We start from the raw sequence: 17952 nt of genomic DNA, 5'->3' as shown, positions 1-17952 counted from the left end.
GTCCTTCAATGGAGAAAGGGGCAACTAAAGTCCCTTCCCACCCCAGGCCCTGATTCGCAGGTGGGGATGTGCCATGGAGCAGGCAGCCCACCCTCCCTGGTCTCTCCCTGCAGAGCCTGGTGGCACACCGGGTCCCACTGAAGCCATATGCAGCACCTGTACCCCGATCCCAGTCCCTGCAGGACCAGCCCACCCGAAACCTGGCTGCCTTCCCAGCCTCCCATGACCCCGACCCTGCCATCCCCGCACCCACTGCCACGCCCAGTGCCCGAGGAGCTGTCATCCGCCAGAATTCAGACCCCACCTCTGAAGGACCTGGCCCCAGCCCGAACCCCCCAGCCTGGGTCCGCCCAGATAACGAGGCCCCACCCAAGGTAAGGACAGCCCTGCGGGCCCAGGGAAAAGCAGAGAGCTAGTCGTGAGGAGAAGGAGGGCAGTGAAGGGGCGGGCCACATGGAGGAAGAGTGCAGGGCGGGAAGCGAGAGAAAGCTAGGGCGCTGCCCTGCCGGGTTCAGCTGTCCAGCGGAGGAGGCAACGTGGAGGGGTGGCATCGATCCCCGTGGGGAGCTTGGGAACGGAGAAACGCCCAGGGTGTTTTGGGGACGCTGAGGGGCAGACTTTGTGAGTTAGAACCACAGCTCCACCATCTCCCAGCTTCATAACCCTGGACGTATTCACTAACTTCCCTGAACCTCAGTTTTCTCATCCATCAAAGTGGGGGAACTCACCTCTCAGAGGTGAGGCTTAAACGTCTGAGAAGTGCCTGTCGCAGCGCCAGCTCGCAGCACGTGGACTTCTCTCCACAGGTGCCTCAGAGGACCTCATCTATTGCCACTGCCCTTAACACCAGTGGGGCCGGAGGGTCCCGGCCAGCCCAGGCAATCCGTGCCAGGTAATGCCTGGGTGTAGGGCAACGCCTGGGTGAGGTCTGAGGGCAGCCTAGGGAGTAGGGGGGCACAGGGACTTTACCAGCCTACCCACCTAGGGGTGGGCAAGCCCCAGCCCCATCACCTCAGCGCCCCCCCGCCCCCTCGGCACCCCTGTGCTCCCTTCACAGACCTCGCAGCAACTCCGCCTGGCAAATCTATCTGCAAAGGCGGGCAGAGCGGGGCACCCCAAAGCCTCCAGGGCCCCCTGCTCAGCCCCCTGGCCCGCCCAACGCCTCTAGGTAATAGAGTTGTCCCCCGACTCACTCCCACCTCTCACTTCTGCCACCTGCTTCCCTGGTGATGGCTCCCTCTGCAGTGCAGCTCAGCACCCCAGAGAGGGGAGCACCCTGCCTCCCTGACCCTGACTCTGCACCCCCAACAGTAACCCCGACCTCAGGAGGAGCGACCCTGGCTGGGAACGCTTGGACAGCGTCCTTCCAGCCTCTCACGGGCACCTCCCCCAGGCTGGCTCACTGGAGCGGAATCGCGTGGGAGGTATGTGAGACAGGGCTGGGCAGCCTGCTCTGGGCCTGGAGTCTTATCACGATGGACCCTGCCTTTGGTGGCTTTGGACTGGGACACCCACAGGGACAGGGAGGACCTGCGTGGGTATGGAACTTGGGGCTGAGTTCTGGGGCTCAGGGTGTGGGCTTGAGGCCATCCCTTGTCCAGGCATCAGTGACCTTCTTCTTCCACCCTGCTGTCCAGCCTCCTCCAAACTGGACAGCTCCCCAGTGCTCTCCCCTGGGAATAAAGCCAAGCCCGATGACCACCGCTCACGGCCAGGCCGGCCCGCAGTGAGTCGCCTGGTGGCAGGCATGGCCTGCCTCATCCTGGTTTGGGCCTTAGCCCCAGGGAGCTGGGTGTCAGGGGTGGGGTCTCTGCTGATCTACTGAGAAGGGCTGTGAGGATGGAGGGACTGGTGCTTCTCATGGTACTAACCTTTTCTAACCTCTCTCCTGGCTCTTTCTTCCCCTGCGGCCCCTCCCAGAGCTATAAGCGAGCAATTGGTGAGGTTAGTGAGATGGGCTTGCTTGTGGGAGCCCCTCCTGTCGCCCTGCTGGGGTGTCCCGGCACAGTTTGTCTACCTCCACCCAGGCCCAGCTTCTCCCTGCCCCTCACGTGGCTCCTCCCTGCAGGACTTCGTGTTGCTGAAAGAGCGGACCCTGGACGAGGCCCCTCGGCCTCCCAAGAAGGCCATGGACTACTCATCGTCCAGCGAGGAGGTGGAAAGCAGTGAGGAGGACGAGGAGGAAGGCGAAGGCGGGCCATCAGAGGGGAGCAGAGACACCCCTGGGGGCCGGTACGACATTGGGAGTGGGGCTCTCCCACTCCAAGGCACAGGGAGGGAGGGGAAGTGGCAGTGGGGGAGAGGTGGGGCTTTGGGGCAAGTCTGAGGGAGAGCGGCTCCCTTCGCTAGAGAGTGGGGTGAGGGTGCAGGTTCCTGTCTCTCTCCCGCTGCCCTGTGTGTTGTGGGGTGGCCTCTTCAAGTGCCTGTCTGCCCCTTGCCAGCCTGCCCTCTGGGCCATGCAGGGAAGCACCTCACGGTGGAGCAGGTTGTGTTTTGAATAGAGACAAAAGCCTGGGCTCTGGCAGCCATCTGCTGCCTTTGGCACTTCTGTGACCACGGGCAGGACCTGGAGGGGGCCCCACCTTCCTCCTCTCTCACAGCAGCGATGGGGATACAGACAGCGTCAGCACCATGGTGGTCCATGACGTCGAGGAGATCACCGGGACACAGCCCCCATACGGGGGCGGCACCATGGTGGTCCAGCGCGTGAGTGAGCCTCTGCTCCCTCCCCTGTACCTGTGTGTGCCCTTCCCAGCCCCACGCCAACCCTGCCCTCTGTCCTGTAGACCCCTGAAGAGGAGCGGAACCTGCTACATGCTGACAGCAATGGGTATACAAACCTGCCTGACGTGGTCCAGCCCAGCCACTCACCCACCGAGAACAGCAAAGGCCAAAGCCCGCCCTCGAAGGATGGGAGCAGTGACGTAAGTGGGTCAGAGGCAGGTCCGCTGGGAGAGAAGAGCCCTGGCGATGGGCAGGAGGTCCGGGTGCTGGGTCATGGCGGAGGATGGGGCGGAGCGCTGGGAGCTGGACAGCGGGGGTGCCCGTTGGGGAGCTGGAGCCTGGGGAACAGCAGCAGGGGCAGGGCCGCAGCTGGACTTGCACTTGTTTGCCTGACTGCTGCCCCCCACCCACAGTACCAGTCTCGTGGGCTGGTAAAGGCCCCTGGCAAGAGCTCGTTCACGATGTTTGTGGATCTGGGGATCTACCAGCCTGGAGGCAGTGGGGACAGCATCCCCATCACAGGTGAGGACAGGAGGACAGACCTGCTGTGAGGCTGGGGTCCAGGGGCAGCCTGGAGGGGAGCACGGTGGTCTTGAGATGCAGCCTCACAAAGCATAGCCACAGGACCTCTCCCTTGGGCCCTAGCACCTGTCTGGGCACAGAGGCAAGGAAGGGCCTCTGCGACCCCTCCACAGGACAGGAAATGCTCAGAGTTGCCAGGGGACCTGGGCAAAGACTCAAAGCTAACAAGTGACAGAAATGGGACTTGAGCCAGGCCTTTTGACTCCAAGTCCAGCACTCTATCCCCCTCTCCCGTGCACCTCCTCTCCTCCTGTCTTTCTCCTCCTTTCTGCGTATTATGAGGTGCCAAGACCTGATATAGGGGATGGAGGTAAAAAGAGATGGGGTGAGAAGCTGCAGCCCCTCCTCCCGCCTCCTCCTCCTTCTGGCAGCCCTGGTGGGTGGAGAGGGCACTCGGCTCGACCAGCTGCAGTACGACGTGAGGAAGGGCTCTGTGGTCAACGTGAACCCCACCAACACCCGAGCCCACAGTGAGACCCCTGAGATCCGGAAGTACAAGAAGCGATTCAACTCCGAGATCCTCTGTGCAGCCCTTTGGGGTAAGCCGGGGCAGGAACAGCTGAGGAGGCTCTGGCGTGGCTCTCACGCTCCTGGTTAGGTGAGGGCCTGGCTGAGCCTCTGACCTGCCCAAGGGCTCCTGTTGCAGGGGTCAACCTGCTGGTGGGCACGGAGAACGGGCTGATGTTGCTGGACCGAAGTGGGCAGGGCAAGGTGTATGGACTCATTGGGCGGCGACGCTTCCAGCAGATGGATGTGCTGGAGGGGCTCAACCTGCTCATCACCATCTCAGGTACAGGTGTGGTGAGTGGGGGAGGGAGGAGGGGCTCGGCTCCTTGGCGCTGTCACCGTCTTCTGCCTGGGAGGAGGGCAGCCTTGGTCCAGGCACTGGAAGGTGGGGCCACACTTTCTCACCCCTTGTGGTATGCTGACAGAGGAGGCCAGGGTGGTGGCAGTCGGGCCTCAGATGAGCATGTGGGGTGTGTATGTCTGTCCATCCCTCAGGGAAAAGGAACAAGCTGCGGGTGTATTACCTGTCCTGGCTCCGCAACAAGATTCTGCACAATGACCCGGAAGTGGAGAAGAAGCAGGGCTGGACCACCGTGGGGGACATGGAGGGCTGCGGGCACTACCGTGTCGGTGAGGATGTCACAACAGAGTGGCCAGCGCATACTTGTTCATGAAGAGAGAGCAATAGATCTGGGTCTAATGGCTGAGAAAGCCTGGGAGCCAGGGACTTGGGGCCTGGGTGGGGCAGTATAGTGACAGACCACAGGGAGGCGCCGTGGCCCAAGAAGGGAAGTCTCAGCATCCCTCTTCCCTCCCGCCCCCAGTGAAATACGAGCGGATTAAGTTCCTGGTCATTGCCCTCAAGAGCTCCGTGGAGGTGTATGCCTGGGCCCCCAAACCCTACCACAAATTCATGGCCTTCAAGGTAATCCCAGCCTCGGTCCCTAACACCATCTGGAGTCCCAGCGCCTCTCCCCGTGCCCCTGAGCCCTCCTCTCCTCCGGTTCTCCGCAGTCCTTTGCCGACCTCCCTCACCGCCCTCTGCTGGTCGACCTGACAGTAGAGGAGGGGCAGCGGCTTAAGGTCATCTATGGCTCCAGTGCTGGCTTCCATGCTGTGGATGTCGACTCGGGGAACAGCTATGACATCTACATCCCTGTGCACGTGAGCTTGGCGGGGCTGCTGGGGGAGTGGGATGGCCCCGTCTGGGCACCAGACGCGGAGACTCTAGCCCACCTCCTTCTCCCCAGATCCAGAGCCAGATCACGCCCCATGCCATCATCTTCCTCCCCAACACCGACGGCATGGAGATGCTGCTGTGCTACGAGGACGAGGGTGTCTACGTCAACACGTACGGGCGGATCATTAAGGATGTGGTGCTGCAGTGGGGAGAGATGCCTACTTCTGTGGGTAAGTGAGCTGCCGCCCTCCCGGCCACATGCCCCTGAGGTGGCCCCGGGGTGCAGCCTGCTCAGCCCTTCACCTGTTCCCCACAGCCTACATCTGCTCCAACCAGATAATGGGCTGGGGTGAGAAAGCCATTGAGATCCGCTCTGTGGAGACGGGCCACCTCGATGGGGTCTTCATGCACAAACGAGCTCAGAGGCTCAAGTTCCTGTGTGAGCGGAATGACAAGGTGGGAGGCTCCTTCCCTCTGAAAGCCCTGCCGTCCCGGCTGCCATGACCCTAGGCCCCTGGGCAGAGTTCTGGGGAGAGGATGGTGGTGGCGGCTTCCTGAAAGCGGGCCCCTCTGGGAGCTGGGAGGGCAGTCAGCCACTACCACTGCCCTGCGCTCCCTTCAGCTTCTGAGGACTTTCCAGCTGGCACCCAGGGGGCTGGTGGTGCACCCTCTCCCCTAACATCCCAGCCTTAGAGTCTCCTCCTGTAGTCTCTCTCCCTCACCTCTTCTGCCACCCCTTTTTCCCTTCTCCCCACTTCTTCCCCAATCCCAGTTAATTGAGACCCCCCGCCAGCCCAGCCCAGCCCAGCCCTTGGTGACTTCTTCTCCTGCCCCACCCAGGTATTTTTTGCCTCAGTCCGCTCTGGGGGCAGCAGCCAAGTTTACTTCATGACTCTGAACCGTAACTGCATCATGAACTGGTGACGGGGCCCTGGGCTGGGGCTGTCCCACACTGGACCCAGCTCTCCCCCTGCAGCCAGGCTTCCCGGGCCGCCCCTCTTTCCCCTCCCTGGGCTTTTGCTTTTAAGGGTTTGATTCACTGGAGCCTGCTGGGAACGTGACCTCTGACCCCTGATGCTTTCGTGATCACGTGACCATCCTCTTCCCCAACATGTCCTCTTCCCAAAACTGTGCCTGTCCCCAGCTTCTGGGGAGGGACACAGCTTCCCCTTCCCAGGAATTGAGTGGGCCTAGCCCCTCCCCCCTTTTCTCCATTTAAGAGGAGAGTGCTTGGGGCTTGAACCCCTTACCCCACTGCTGCTGACTGGGCAGGGCCCTGGACCCCTTTATTTGCACGTCAGGGGAGCCGGCTCCCCCCTTGAATGTACCAGACCCTGGGGGGGGTCACTGGGCCCTAGATTTTTGGGGGGTCACCAGCCACTCCAGGGGCAGGGACCATTTCTTCATTTTCTGAAAGCACTTTAATGATTCCCCTTCCCCCAAACTCCAGGGAATGGAGGGGGGGACCCTGCCAGCCAAAATATTCCCCCCATTCCCAACCCCCATCTCCTCTTCTAGCCCGTGCCCTTCCCTGGTGGAGGGAGGGAGCAGGGAGCCCTCACTCTCCACGCCCCTTGCTTGCATCTGTATATAGTGTGAGCAGCAAGTAACCCTCCTCCTTCCTCTCCCCCCCCACCCCTCCTCAATGTAGTGGCCTTGGATATCCTGTTTGTTAATAAAGACAATTCAACCAGCTCCCACCATGCAGGCCGCATTTTCTTGCTTTCTGTCAGTCCTGTATACTAGGCGGAGAGAGCCTCCAGGGGTGGGGAAGAAAGGGGGAGAGAGCCTCCAGGGGTGGGGAAGAAAGGGGCAGGGTGGGCTGGGATCTGCAATGAGCGAGCCTCATGGGGTGGGATGGGCAGTGCTGGGCCAAGAAAACCTAGAAGAAATGACTGTGGGAGGGCCAGGGCAGCCTCAGCCCTAAACCTGTGGGCCTGAGGGCCACCAGCACTGAAGGTGTTTGGTTCCCACCCGCTCCAGCAGAGCCAGACCAGGGAAGAAGGGGGTTTCCTGGCTCCAGCCTCCCCCTGTGCAAGTCCTGCAAAGGGGTCTCCTGTTTGGCTATGAGAGGAATATATATAGCTCACAAGCTGGCAGCCACCAGAATCCCGTGGGGCTGGGCCTGAGAAAGGCTGGGAGGTCAGCAAGGCTGAAGGGCAGTCCTTGCTTTCTGGAGGACTGGCACCTGAGAGCCTGTGTGAACCGTTTCCTCCTGCTGACCCCTGGACTGCGGCCAGGCCTACACACGCCAAGGAGTGGGCACACACCATTCTTCTTGCGAAGTTCACAAAATGCAGATTGATCAGCAGTGGGAAGGGATCATAATGCCGTGGTGGCGGCAGCCTACTTTTTCAAAATCAATTTCCCACTGGAGATGGGTGGGAAATTGAAGTCGGTACGCGCTAAGGCTGGATACACGGTGGGTAGGGGAGATCAGGCACTCGGTTGAAGTAGGCCCCGAGGAAGATGAGGCTGGAGCCCACGCTGAAAAGCACCAGAGCGGCCCAGAAGCAGATGTTGTCAAGGGCATTCCCCATGCGCACCCAGTCGGACACTTCCTGGGGAAGGGTCAGCACAGTCAGTAAAGACGCAGCTGCAGGAGCCAGCGGCATGGGAGACAGTGGGGGGCCTCTGCCGCACTCCACCCGCCTCTGGCTCCTGTCCCACCTCGCCGGTGGCCTCCTGATCTCTCGTGCTCTCGGCCACGAAGTTCACGGCATCCACACAGCAGCGGACCTCGGGGGCGGCGGCACCCAGGCTCTGGCAGAAGGCAGCTGGCAGGGAAAACACCGGGGTGGGCCTTAGGAGCCTCCCCCGTGGCAGGCACGCCCCGCGGCCGGCCGGGCCACTGTGCTCACCCGTCCAGGCCCCGTGCCGGTGCCTCTGCCCCTCAAACACGAGCTCGCTCCGTGGCTTTTTCAGTATCAGCTCCTCCGCGCGGAGCAGTAAGCCCACCGACGACGCCCGCCTTGGGGGCGAGGCGGCCCGGGAGGCCTCGGGGGGCGTCGGGGAGCCCAGGAGGCGCGGCAGCAGCTCCAGAAGAACCTGGGGCAGGGGCGGGGCTTAGAGGGCGGGGTTAGTACGAAGCCCCACCCCCACCCGGGCCGCACCGCCCTCTCCGCGCTTACGTGGCGCAGCCGCGGGGACACGGCGTGGGTGGTGGGCGTCCGCAGGGACACGTTGAGCACGATGACGCAATTCATGACAATGAGCGTGGCGACCACCATGACGAAAATAAGGAACCTGAGGAGCCCGGAATGCGTGACATCACTGCTCCTCCTCCCAGCTACCGAAGGCGCCGTGCGCTCTCTGACCTCACAAACACGGCTTCTCCTGGCACGGGCTGGTTACGCCCTCCAGCTGCGCCCCCTACACGACGACAGACGCGTCCCCCAGCCCTTCTCCCGTCCTACCACTTGTGGCGGCCATGAAGGGGACCCCCAGCTCCCTGGACACCCTGATGTGGATCTACCACTTCCACAGCTCCACCGAGGTGAGGCTACGCCCGCCGAGGGCTGCACCTCGAGACCTTCTGGGTAGGTCTCCTGTGCGCCCCTGTGACCCCTGCCCTGCTACTCTACTGCTCTGCTCCTTCTCCAGGTGGCCCTCCAGCCCCCGCTTCTGTCTTCCCTGGAACTCTCCGTGGCCGCAGCCCATGAATATCTGGAGCAGAGATTCAGAGAGCTGAAGTCCCTGGAGCCACCGGAGCCAAAGATGCAGGGCATGCTGCCGGCCCCGAAGCCAACCCTGGGGCTGGTGTTAAGAGAAGCCGCAGCCAGCCTCGTGAGCTTCGGCGCCACCTTGTTAGAGGTGGGGTACTGGGGGGCTCAGGATACGCGGCGATCGAGCAGCGGGAACAAGGACCTCTACCTCCCCGCTAACCCGTGCCCCCAATGCAGATCTCAGCCCTGTGGCTGCAGCAGGAGGCGCGGCGACTAGACGGCAGTGCGGGCCCAGCCCCAGACGGCAGGAATCCGGGTGCAGCGCTGAGCCAGGTAGCCCAGGCCGCAGGGCAGGGGGCTCGGCAAGCTGGGGCTGTGATGGGCGCCGGCGCCCGGCTCCTAGTCCAGGGAGCGTGGCTATGCCTGTGTGGACGGGGTCTGCAGGAGTCTGCCTCATTCCTGCAACAGTGGCAACAGCAGCTAGGCCTCGGAACCCCCGGAGAACCGGTGAGCTCGGGACGCGGGGTGAGTTAGGGGCCAGAGGCGGCGGGGCTAGGGAGGCACTGAGCCGGACCGTCCCCCAACAGAGGTACTCAGGAGACCTCCAGGTGACGTCCAGCAGCAGTGAGGAGGACGGCGGACCAGGGAATCCATCCCCGTACCACCCCTACCCAGCGTCCGAATAAAGCCCAGGGCGGGGCGAGACAGCCAGAGCTTTTCCCGAGGTCTCTGGGTTTTGGCCACGCCCCCACCTGACAACCTCCCCGGCCCCGCCCTTCACACTGGCCACGCCCCCGCGGGGGGCTCCACTGTCACCTGCCCAGGAGCGGCACGCTCAGAGACGTCTCTGGGATTTTCTGGGCTATGAGGAACAAGAAGACAGTCTGGGCGAGCAGGACGTTGATGGAGACCGTGCATTTCTGGCCGCCGGCTGGAGGGAGAGCCGGTGAGAGCGGGCCCCGCCTCCCGGGAGCGAGCCCGGGTTTGGGGGTAGGTTCGGGGCCACTGCTTACCCTGCGCTGGCAGGAAGTAGGCGAGCAGCACCAGGCCCGAGATGAGCACACAGGGCACGATGATGTTAATGACGTAGAAGAGCGGCTTCCGGCGGATTATGAGCGAGTAGATGACGTCAGTCTCCCCTGGGCCGTCGGTGGCGCCACCGTGGTGGCGGCGGATCACCCCCGGGCAGAAGTCGATGGCCCACTCACCGTTCTCTGCAGGACGGGGGCACGGTCAGCTGGCTGTCGGAGCGGGGCGCCCGCCAAGCTGACAGCGGGCTGAAGAGGAGGCTGCGGCTGTCTGCACCAGGGTCATGGGCCGTCAGAACGGGGGCAATTCGGGCAGAAGAGGGCATTCTCGTTGAGGGTATGGAAAGCCAGAAGGCAGAACTAGAGTAACAATCGCGAATGATTTCAGGACAGGGGTAGGCTAAACCCAGTTGTGGAAGTCACCCTCCAGTGTCGTTGGTCCAGGGCAAGCCCACCCTGGAAGTCCCCTCTCTGAGCAGGCAGGGGCTTCACCAGTATAGGCCTCTGTGTCGATGTCGATCTTGTTAATGGTCTCGCCGTAGTCGTCTACGGCAAAGGTGAACTCCACCTCTTCGGCATTGTACGTCTGAGAGCTGCGGAGCCAGGGCCGGGAGTCCACCACACAAGCTCTGACCTGGGCCCCGGCCTCAGGCCCAGCCCTGGAAGCTGGGATCTGGCGGGGCCGCAAGGCTTCACCCCTTCACCCAAGCCCAAGCCCGCGCTCCTCTGTTCCCACCTGTACCTCCGGCCGCGCTGGAGCGTCCCACCCCGTGCCTACGCCTGGCTCCGCCTCCAGCGCACAGCCCCGCCCCGAGGGCGGTGCTTCCCGGGTGGCCCCGCCCCCTAAGGCCCCTCCCATAATCGTTCGGGCCTCGGAGTAACTCTTCCCACCGGAAAATAAGCGAACAGTTCTGCCAATCGAAGGGGAAGTAGGTGACCTCCACCGCGCAGACGCTGCGGTAGATGGCTGGAGGCAACCACGTCACGGAGCCGCCCTCGTAGACCAGCACGTTGGCGTCGTAGGCCACTCCGAACTGGCCATCAATACTGTGGACTCGGGGAAACCGAGGTTTTTGCACAGATCTGCACCCTCTCGGAGTACCCCCTCCCCCAACCAAGTCCAGCCCGCACCCCAGGCCGGCTTCCCTCCAGCCTAGCGTCTGGCCCAGTTCTCACTTGTTTTCCAGCACAATCTCTGGCAGCCACACGAGTTCTGAAGGGACTCGCAGGGTTTCTATACCCCCAAAGTCGTCCTTGCTGTAGTTGAGTCGGTAATCCTGCCAGTCCTAAGGGGTGGGAGACAGAAGGCCGCGTGCCCTGCATCTCCCACCTGGCGCTGCCTGGGAGGGGTTTGGGGGAAAAGGGGTCCCCTGGACAAGACCTCACACCGTTCCCCAGATTTGACTCACGATTCCAATCCAGACGCTAGTGGTGAGAGTCTCCTCTTTTTCATTCTGCAGATGGGAGATGGGGGTGATTGAAGTGAGATTTCAGGGCCAGAAGTGAGCTTTAGGACAGAGCTCAGCGGTTGGGGCCAGAAGTGGGATTTTTGGCTTAAGATGAGGGTGGGGGTAACTTACCAGTGAGATGAGATTCGTCAGGGTGACCTTGAGGCTGATGGTGACAGTATCCTCAGGCTCCCGCACTGGCCGGCTTCCTGGATCATAGTTGTCGAAGAGATGGTGATAAAGACGCAGTTCCTCGTTCTTCCCCACACCCCTGCCTGCGATGGGGTCAAGAAGGAAGGGTCATTGGCAATGAAAAGGCTGGAGCACCTCTCCTCCCCTCTGCCTCCCCTGGGTCCTCACAGGCCTCTGAGGCTGTGTATTATCAGTATCTGTCTCCTAAACCAATTATACTGTGCCTGGGAACCAAACACTGTGTCTCAGTCTCCATCTTGCTCTCTGTCTTTGCCTTCCCAGTCCCTTTACGTCAGTATCTGTGTGTGTCCAATTGCCCCTCCAGCCCCTATCCATACCGAGAAGCCCCAAGAGGAGCAGGACCCCAAGCAGAGCCCCTGCCATCCTGCTGCCTGGTTCTCAGGGTTATTCTGAGCTCTGCCAGGCTTGGAGGGGGCAGGCCAGGGTGCCTGTGTGAGGGGGAGGAGGGTGTTAGTTCCGGGCTGTTAGGGGACTGTCACCTAATCCTCTACTCACCCCTGCTGCAGCTGGGGACATTTTGGCTGCTTCCAGAGGCAGCTGCCCCATCCTGTGTTTCCTGCCCCTGCCCCACCCCAGCCCAGCGTCCTTTGCCTGGTCTTTGGCCAGCTCCCCAGCCCCAGATGTGAGCCTCTCCTGAGAGGCATCTGCAACCACAATCCTAGTAGCAGGGGGTGGGTGACAGTGCTTTCAGCAGGCACTGTTGTCCTTTGAGTAAGCTGCCCTGTGTAGGTGACCCTGCCTGATGAACACATCTGGGGATGTGACACACCCCTTGCCTCCCATTCTCACCCATGTGGGACACACACTATCACCACCCAAGTTCACAATGCCTTTCCTGCCGGCAGAGTGGCAAAAAACAGTCTCCATAAAGACCTGATAAAGAGACAGGTGGTCACAGGGGATTAGCCCTGCGGTACAGAGATTCCATCTAGCAAAGGAGATCATGTAAAGGGCCCACCTCCTTCCACAGCCTGATCTCCAGGTTTGCCCATGCCCAGGCCCTCTGGGTGTGAGCACCAGCGGGAGACTTGTTTCTCTTTGTCTATCCCTGCTGCCACCTTGTGGTCACAGATGATAGTACCGTCTTCCCCATCCTACTCTCCTAAAAACACACATACACACACACCTGATGACACCTTAATAGATCCTTTTGATGTTCCTTTTAATTTTTTTTTTTTTTGAGACCGAGTCTTGCTCTGGCGCCCAAGCTAGAGTGCAGTGGCGTGATCTCAGCTCACTGCAACCTCCGCCTCCTGGGTTCAAGCGATTCTCCTGCCTCAGCCTCCGGAGTAGCTGGGACCACAGGTGCATGCCACCACGCCTGGCTAATTTTTGTATTTTTTAGTAGAGATGGGGTTTCACCATGTTGGCCAGGATGGTCTCGATCTTCTGACCTCGTGATTCACCTGCCTCGGCCTCCCAAAGTGCTGGGATTATATGGGATTATAGGTGTGAGCCACTGCGCCCAGCCTCGATGTTCCTTTTTTTTTTTTTTTTTTTTTTTGCAGGGGGTGGGAGGACAGGATCTCACTCTGTCACCCAGACAGGAGTGCAGTGGCACCATCATAGTTCATTGCAGGCTCTCAAACTCCTGGGCTAAAGCGATCCTCCTGCCTCAGCTTCCCAAAGGGTTAGGATTACAGGTGTGAGCCACCACGCCCGGCCCCAGTGTTTCTTAAAGCCTTCTTGAACCATTCTAATCACCTGGAGGGGTACTTATTTTAAATTCAGATTCCTAGGCTCCATTCCCAGGGAATTATGATTTTGGGACTAGGGTGCCAGGAATCTGTATTTTTAGGAAACTGTCCAGGTGTTCCTCGTGAGGTAAGAGGGGCTGGCCTAAGCATATTTTCTGCTTACATCTCATTTCCTCACAGCAGTCCAGCAAAGCAACGATCACTGTCCTGAATACACGAAAGGGGATGCTAAGGTCGGGATCCAGGGTCACACAAGCAGATTGGCAATAATGCATGAGACTTATCAATCAACTCTATTGATCTCATACACCTGTGTTTATTTTACCCTTCACAAAACACTTTCAGGTCCATCACTTTTGGGTCTCCTCCCCCCACCTATGAGGTAGGTCATAATCGCCTCCATGTTACAAGCGAGGACACACCAAAGAACAGGGTGTCCATGGGGCTCCTTGTCCATTTCCCACACATGCGTAAAGCCTGTTTCCACTGCTGCCTTATCACCCCCACGATTTCCATTTCAGACTCCCTTTCTGGGTCTCTCTGACCCAGCTCACCTCCTTGCATGTGGCTGGTACATGGACTAACTCTCAAATCTGTGCTGCTGCTTATTCCAGAGCTTCCGGGTCAAGGCTTGGGACAAGAATTGTGATAAATGCAAATATTTATTCAAACATCAATGGACACCTACAAAGTTCCCCCTTACAGGGCCGGGTGCTGTGGTTATTGAGATGGATAAAACAAGCCTCAAGGAATTATCATCTAATGACAGAGACCTATCAACAGCCAGTGATGCCAGACTGTGAGAAGCATAAAAATAAACAGGTGCTATGGAATCTGTAGCTAGGGTGAATCAGATCTGCCAGAAAAGCAAGGTTTCGACCAGGCACAGTGGCTCATGCCTGTAATCCTAACTATTTGGGAGGCTGAGGCTGGAGGATCACTTGAGCCCAGGAGGTCAAGACCAGCCTGGGCAACATAGTGAGACCCCCATCTCTACAAAAATAAATTAACAACAACAAAAAAATAGCCAGGCGTCGTGGTGCATGCCTGTAGTCCCAGCTACTTAAGAGGCTGAGGTGGGAGGATTGCTTGACCCTAAGAGATCAAGGACGCAGTGAGCTACGATCGCACTACACTCCAGCCTGGGTGACAAGCGAGACCCTATCTCAAAAAAATGAAGTTTCCGGCCGGATGCAGTGGCTCACGCCTGTAATCCCAGCACTTCAGGAGGCCAAGGCAGATGGACCACCTGAGGTCAAGAGTTCGAGACCAGTCTGGCCAACATGGTGAAACCCCGTCTCTACCAAAAACACAAAAATTAGCTGGGCATGTTGGCCGGCGCCTGTAATCCCAGCTACTCGGGAGGCTGAGGCAGGAGAATCACTTGAACCTGGGAGACGGAGGTTGCAGTGAGCCGAGATCGTGCCACTGCACTCCAGCCTGGGTGACAGAGCGAGACTCCATCTCAAAAAAACAAAAAAACGAAGTTTCTCCTAGGTTTCCTATAGTCTTGCACATGGACTGGAACTTACTAGACCAGTGTCAGAGGCCAAGGCAGCTCCAGAGCCTGTCCCCCGATCTGTCTCCGCTGCTGTGTCCGCTCTCTGCTCCTCTCATTTCGTCAGCACTGCCCATTCCCCCTACTTTGCATGTCCCCTTTCTACTGTGTAGTTTCTGCTTTCTCGTCCCTGTGCGTCATTTCACCATGGTCTCAGCCCCAGACCAACTTCTTGGCTTCTCTCTGCAGAGGCAGCACTTTTGTTCCCGTTGCTACTGCCTGATGCTCTGAGGGCTTGGGGTGCCAACACTGAAGAAGGGTCATGGGGTTGGCCTAAGGCTGCCTCGTTTAGGATGGATAGGGGGTGTGGCAGGCCCTGACACCACGTCTGGTGCCTTTTACCCTCTACCAACCCAGCCCGTTTCTTCTATATGTTTAGCTCCCAAAACGGCCTGCCATGATGCCATTCTCACTGCTAGAGCTGAAATATATACAAATATATGAAATATAGATAAATTAATACAGTTAATATAAATTCACTCCATCCTCCCCAGCAGGATTGAAACTTGAAATCTTGCTTCCAAAAGTGATTATGAGGAAAAAAAAATCTAATAATCTGATCAAAAAGAGGGCAGAAGATTTGAATAGACACTTCTTAAAATAAGACACACAAATGCCAAACAGGTATAAGAAAAGGTGCTCAGCATCATTGGTCATCAGAGACATGCAAATCAAAACTACAATGAGACAGATACCATCTCATCCCAGTTAAAATGGCTTATATCCAAAAGACAGGCAAGAAATGCTGGTGAGGGTATGGAGAAAAGGGAAGCCTCGTACACTGCTGGTGGGAATGTAAATTAGTACAAGCACTATGGAGAACGGGTTGGAGGTTCCTCAAAAAAAACTAAAAATTGAGCTACCATGTGATCCAGCAATCCTACTGCTGAGTATATGCCCCCAAAAAAGGGAAATCAGGCCGGGTGCGATGGCTCATGCCTGTAATCCCAGCACTTTGGGAGGCTGAGGTAGGTGGATCACCTGAGGTCAGGAGTTCAAGACTGGCCTGGCTGGAGAACTCCTGTCTCTACTAAAAGTACAAAATTAGCTGGGCGTGGTGGCACATGCCTGTAATCCCAGCTACTTGGGAGGCTGAAGCAGGAGAATCGCTTGAACCTGGGAGGAGGTTGCAGTGAGCCGAGATCTCTCCATTGCACTCCAGCCTGGCAGCAAGAATGAAACTCCATCTCAAAAAAAAAAAAAAAAAAAAAGAAGAAGGGCAGTCACTATATCGAAGAGGTATCTGTACTCCTCTGTTGCAGCACTAGAACTAGCTGAGAACCAGCAGCACTACAATAGCTAAGATTTGGAAGCAACCTCAGTGTTCATCAACAGATGAGTGGATAGGCCGGGTGCGGTGGCTCAGGCCCATAATACCAGCACTTTGGGAGGCCGAGGTACGAGGATTGCTTGAGCCTGGGAGTTCAAGACCAGCCTGGGCAATATAGTGAGCCCTCATCTGTAAATATACAAATAAAATTTTCAAAAACAGATGAATGGGGAGCCAAGATCATGCCACTGCATCCTAGCCCGGGAAACAAGAGCGAAAACTCTGTTAAAAGAAAAAAGAAAAACACAGATGAATGGATAAAGAAAATGTGGTGCATATACACAATGGAGCACTATTCAGCCATAAAAAAGGATGAGATCCTGTCATTTGCAACATGAATGGAACTGGAGATCACTATGTTAGGTGCAATAAGCCAGGCACAGAAAGACAATCATCGCATGTTCTCACTTATTTGTGGGAGTTAAAAATCAAAACAATTAACCTCACAGACACAGAGAATAGAAGGATGGTTACCAGAGGCTGGGAAGGGTAGTGGATGGGTAGGCAGATGGTGGGGATGGTTAATGGGTACAAAAAAAATAGACTAAGACCTACTATTTGATAGCATAGTAGAGTGACTATAGTCAATAGTAACTTCATTGTACATGTTAAAATAACTTAGAGTGTAATTGCATTGTTTGTAACTTAAAGGATAAATGATTGGGGGAATTAAAAAAAAAAGTGATTATGGCAAGGGTCCTTCAAAAAAACACTCTCGGCTGGGCATGGTGGCTCACGCCTGTAATCCCAGCACTTTAGGAGGCCGAGGCAGGCGGATCATGAGGTCAGGAGATCGAGGCCATCCTGGCTAACGCGGTGAAACCCCATCTCTACTAAAAATACAAAAATTAGTTGGGCTGGTGGCAGGTGCCTGTAATCCCAGTTACTTAGGAGGCTGAGGCAGGAGAATCACTTGAATCTGGGAGACGGAGGTTGCAGTGAGCTGAGACTGTGCCACTGCACTGCAGCCTGGCGACAGAGCGAGACTCCATTTCAAAAAAAAAAAAAGGCTGGGTGTGGTGGCTCACGCCTGTGGTCCCAGCACTTTGGGAGGCCAAGGTGGGCAGATCACAAGGTCAGGAGATCGAGACCATCCTGGCTAGCATGGTGAAACCCCGTGTCTACTAAAAATTAAAAAAAAAAATTAGCTGGGCGTGGTTGCAGGCACCTGTAGTCCCAGCTACTTGGAAGGCTGAGGTAGGAGAATGGCGTGAACCCAGGAGGCGGAGCTTGCAGTGAGCCAAGATCGCGCCACTGCACTCCAGCCTGGCGACAGAGCGAGACTCAGTCTCAAAAAAAAAAAAAAAACACCACTCAGCCCAGAGTCCAGTGTTCCCTGCTCTAAGCAGTTTCACTCAGGTCTGATTTCTACCCATTCTCCAAATGATGGGCTAAATCCTCAACTTAAGCACCACAACTACAGCATGTATAAACAATACATCACACACACACACCCCACAACATAGAAAATGCAATAGTGGGCCGGGCAAGGTGGCTCATGCCTGTAATCCCAGCACTTTGGGCGGCCAAGGCAGGTAGATCACTTGAGATCAGGAGTTCAAGACCAGCCTGACCCACATGGTGAAACCCTGTCTCTACTAAAAATAGAAAACTTAGGCGGGCACGGTGGCTTGCGCCAGTAATCCCAGCACTTTGGGAGGCCGAGGCGGGTGGATCACGAGGTCAGTAGTTCGGGACCAGCCTGATCAACATGGTGAAACCCCATCTCTACTAAAGACACAAAAAATTAGCCGGGGGATTACACCTGTAATCCCAGCTACTCGGGAGGCCAAGGCAGGAGAATCACTTGAACCCGGGAGGCGGAGGTTGCAGTGAGCCAAGATTGTGCCATTGCACTCCAGCCTGGGCAACAAGAGCAAAACTCCATCTCTAAAAAAAAAAGAAAAGAAAAGAAAAAGAAAATTTAGCTGGGCATGGTGGTGCGTGCCTGCAGTCCCAGCTACTTGGGAGGCTGAGGCAGGAGAATTGCTTGAACCCAGGAGACGGAGGTTGCAGTGAG

At 57.6% G+C, this 17952-nt stretch overlaps 3 protein-coding genes across 16 annotated transcripts in view; 2 read left to right on the top strand and 1 right to left on the bottom strand.

Moving 5' to 3' along the window:
• MINK1 (misshapen like kinase 1) overlaps positions 1-6696 on the top strand; it is a 63804-nt gene extending 57108 nt beyond the window's left edge. For 3 of the 13 annotated variants that reach the window (XM_030799560.1, XM_030799564.1, XM_030799558.1), the window contains 18 exons: positions 114-374; positions 807-892; positions 1058-1168; positions 1312-1424; positions 1638-1726; positions 1921-1944; positions 2069-2232; positions 2601-2706; positions 2787-2924; positions 3138-3246; positions 3678-3845; positions 3953-4096; positions 4309-4443; positions 4638-4738; positions 4828-4977; positions 5064-5223; positions 5310-5449; positions 5834-6696. In XM_030799560.1, the coding sequence (XP_030655420.1) occupies positions 114-374; positions 807-892; positions 1058-1168; positions 1312-1424; positions 1638-1726; positions 1921-1944; positions 2069-2232; positions 2601-2706; positions 2787-2924; positions 3138-3246; positions 3678-3845; positions 3953-4096; positions 4309-4443; positions 4638-4738; positions 4828-4977; positions 5064-5223; positions 5310-5449; positions 5834-5917 (2283 nt within the window). In that variant the 3' untranslated portion in view covers positions 5918-6696. The remainder of the gene's footprint in view (positions 1-113; positions 375-806; positions 893-1057; positions 1169-1311; positions 1425-1637; positions 1727-1920; positions 1945-2068; positions 2233-2600; positions 2707-2786; positions 2925-3137; positions 3247-3677; positions 3846-3952; positions 4097-4308; positions 4444-4637; positions 4739-4827; positions 4978-5063; positions 5224-5309; positions 5450-5833) is intronic. The other 10 variants (XM_030799568.1, XM_030799567.1, XM_030799561.1 and 7 more) reach the window with 5 other exon arrangements.
• Positions 6697-6936: 240 nt separating this feature from the next.
• CHRNE (cholinergic receptor nicotinic epsilon subunit) lies at positions 6937-11893 on the bottom strand. The gene is made up of 12 exons (XM_030799800.1): positions 11843-11893; positions 11665-11775; positions 11267-11425; positions 11096-11140; positions 10863-10972; positions 10578-10733; positions 10179-10279; positions 9672-9872; positions 9475-9589; positions 8125-8239; positions 7664-8041; positions 6937-7554 (listed from the first exon to the last, which is right to left on the bottom strand). The coding sequence occupies exons 1-12, from the start codon at positions 11891-11893 to the stop codon at positions 7399-7401; spliced, it is 1698 nt and encodes a 565-aa protein (XP_030655660.1). The 3' UTR covers positions 6937-7398.
• C19H17orf107 (chromosome 19 C17orf107 homolog) lies at positions 8075-9489 on the top strand. 2 transcript variants are annotated; one of them, XM_030799557.1, is made up of 4 exons: positions 8075-8489; positions 8597-8806; positions 8896-9165; positions 9246-9489. In XM_030799557.1, exons 1-4 carry the CDS (start codon positions 8424-8426, stop codon positions 9342-9344), a joined length of 645 nt encoding a protein of 214 aa, XP_030655417.1. In that variant the 5' UTR covers positions 8075-8423; the 3' UTR covers positions 9345-9489. The 2 variants fall into 2 exon arrangements, with proteins under 2 accessions (XP_030655417.1, XP_003277924.2); XM_003277876.4 differs by having other exon boundaries at positions 8896-9489.
• Positions 11894-17952: the final 6059 nt, after the last annotated feature.

This window comes from Nomascus leucogenys, chromosome 19 (assembly GCF_006542625.1).
Source record: "Nomascus leucogenys isolate Asia chromosome 19, Asia_NLE_v1, whole genome shotgun sequence".
Lineage (NCBI taxonomy): Eukaryota > Metazoa > Chordata > Mammalia > Primates > Hylobatidae > Nomascus > Nomascus leucogenys.
Note: the sequence above shows the minus strand (reverse complement) of the source record. Positions and strands in the feature narration are given on the sequence as shown.

Bases quoted from the DNA above. Each gene is read 5' to 3' on its own strand.
- C19H17orf107 (XM_030799557.1), top strand. From the start codon at position 8,424: ATGAAGGGGACCCCCAGCTCCCTGGACACCCTGATGTGGATCTACCAC. The intron at 8,807-8,895 runs GTGGGGTACTGG...CCCCCAATGCAG, and splicing joins TCGGCGCCACCTTGTTAGAG to ATCTCAGCCCTGTGGCTGCA. The intron at 9,166-9,245 runs GTGAGCTCGGGA...GTCCCCCAACAG, and splicing joins TCGGAACCCCCGGAGAACCG to AGGTACTCAGGAGACCTCCA.
- CHRNE (XM_030799800.1), bottom strand. From the start codon at position 11,893: ATGGGGCAGCTGCCTCTGGAAGCAGCCAAAATGTCCCCAGCTGCAGCA. The intron at 10,973-11,095 runs GTGAGTCAAATC...CCCACCCCTTAG, and splicing joins CTAGCGTCTGGATTGGAATC to GACTGGCAGGATTACCGACT. The intron at 10,280-10,577 runs GTGGGAAGAGTT...CTGGCTCCGCAG, and splicing joins AACTGTTCGCTTATTTTCCG to CTCTCAGACGTACAATGCCG.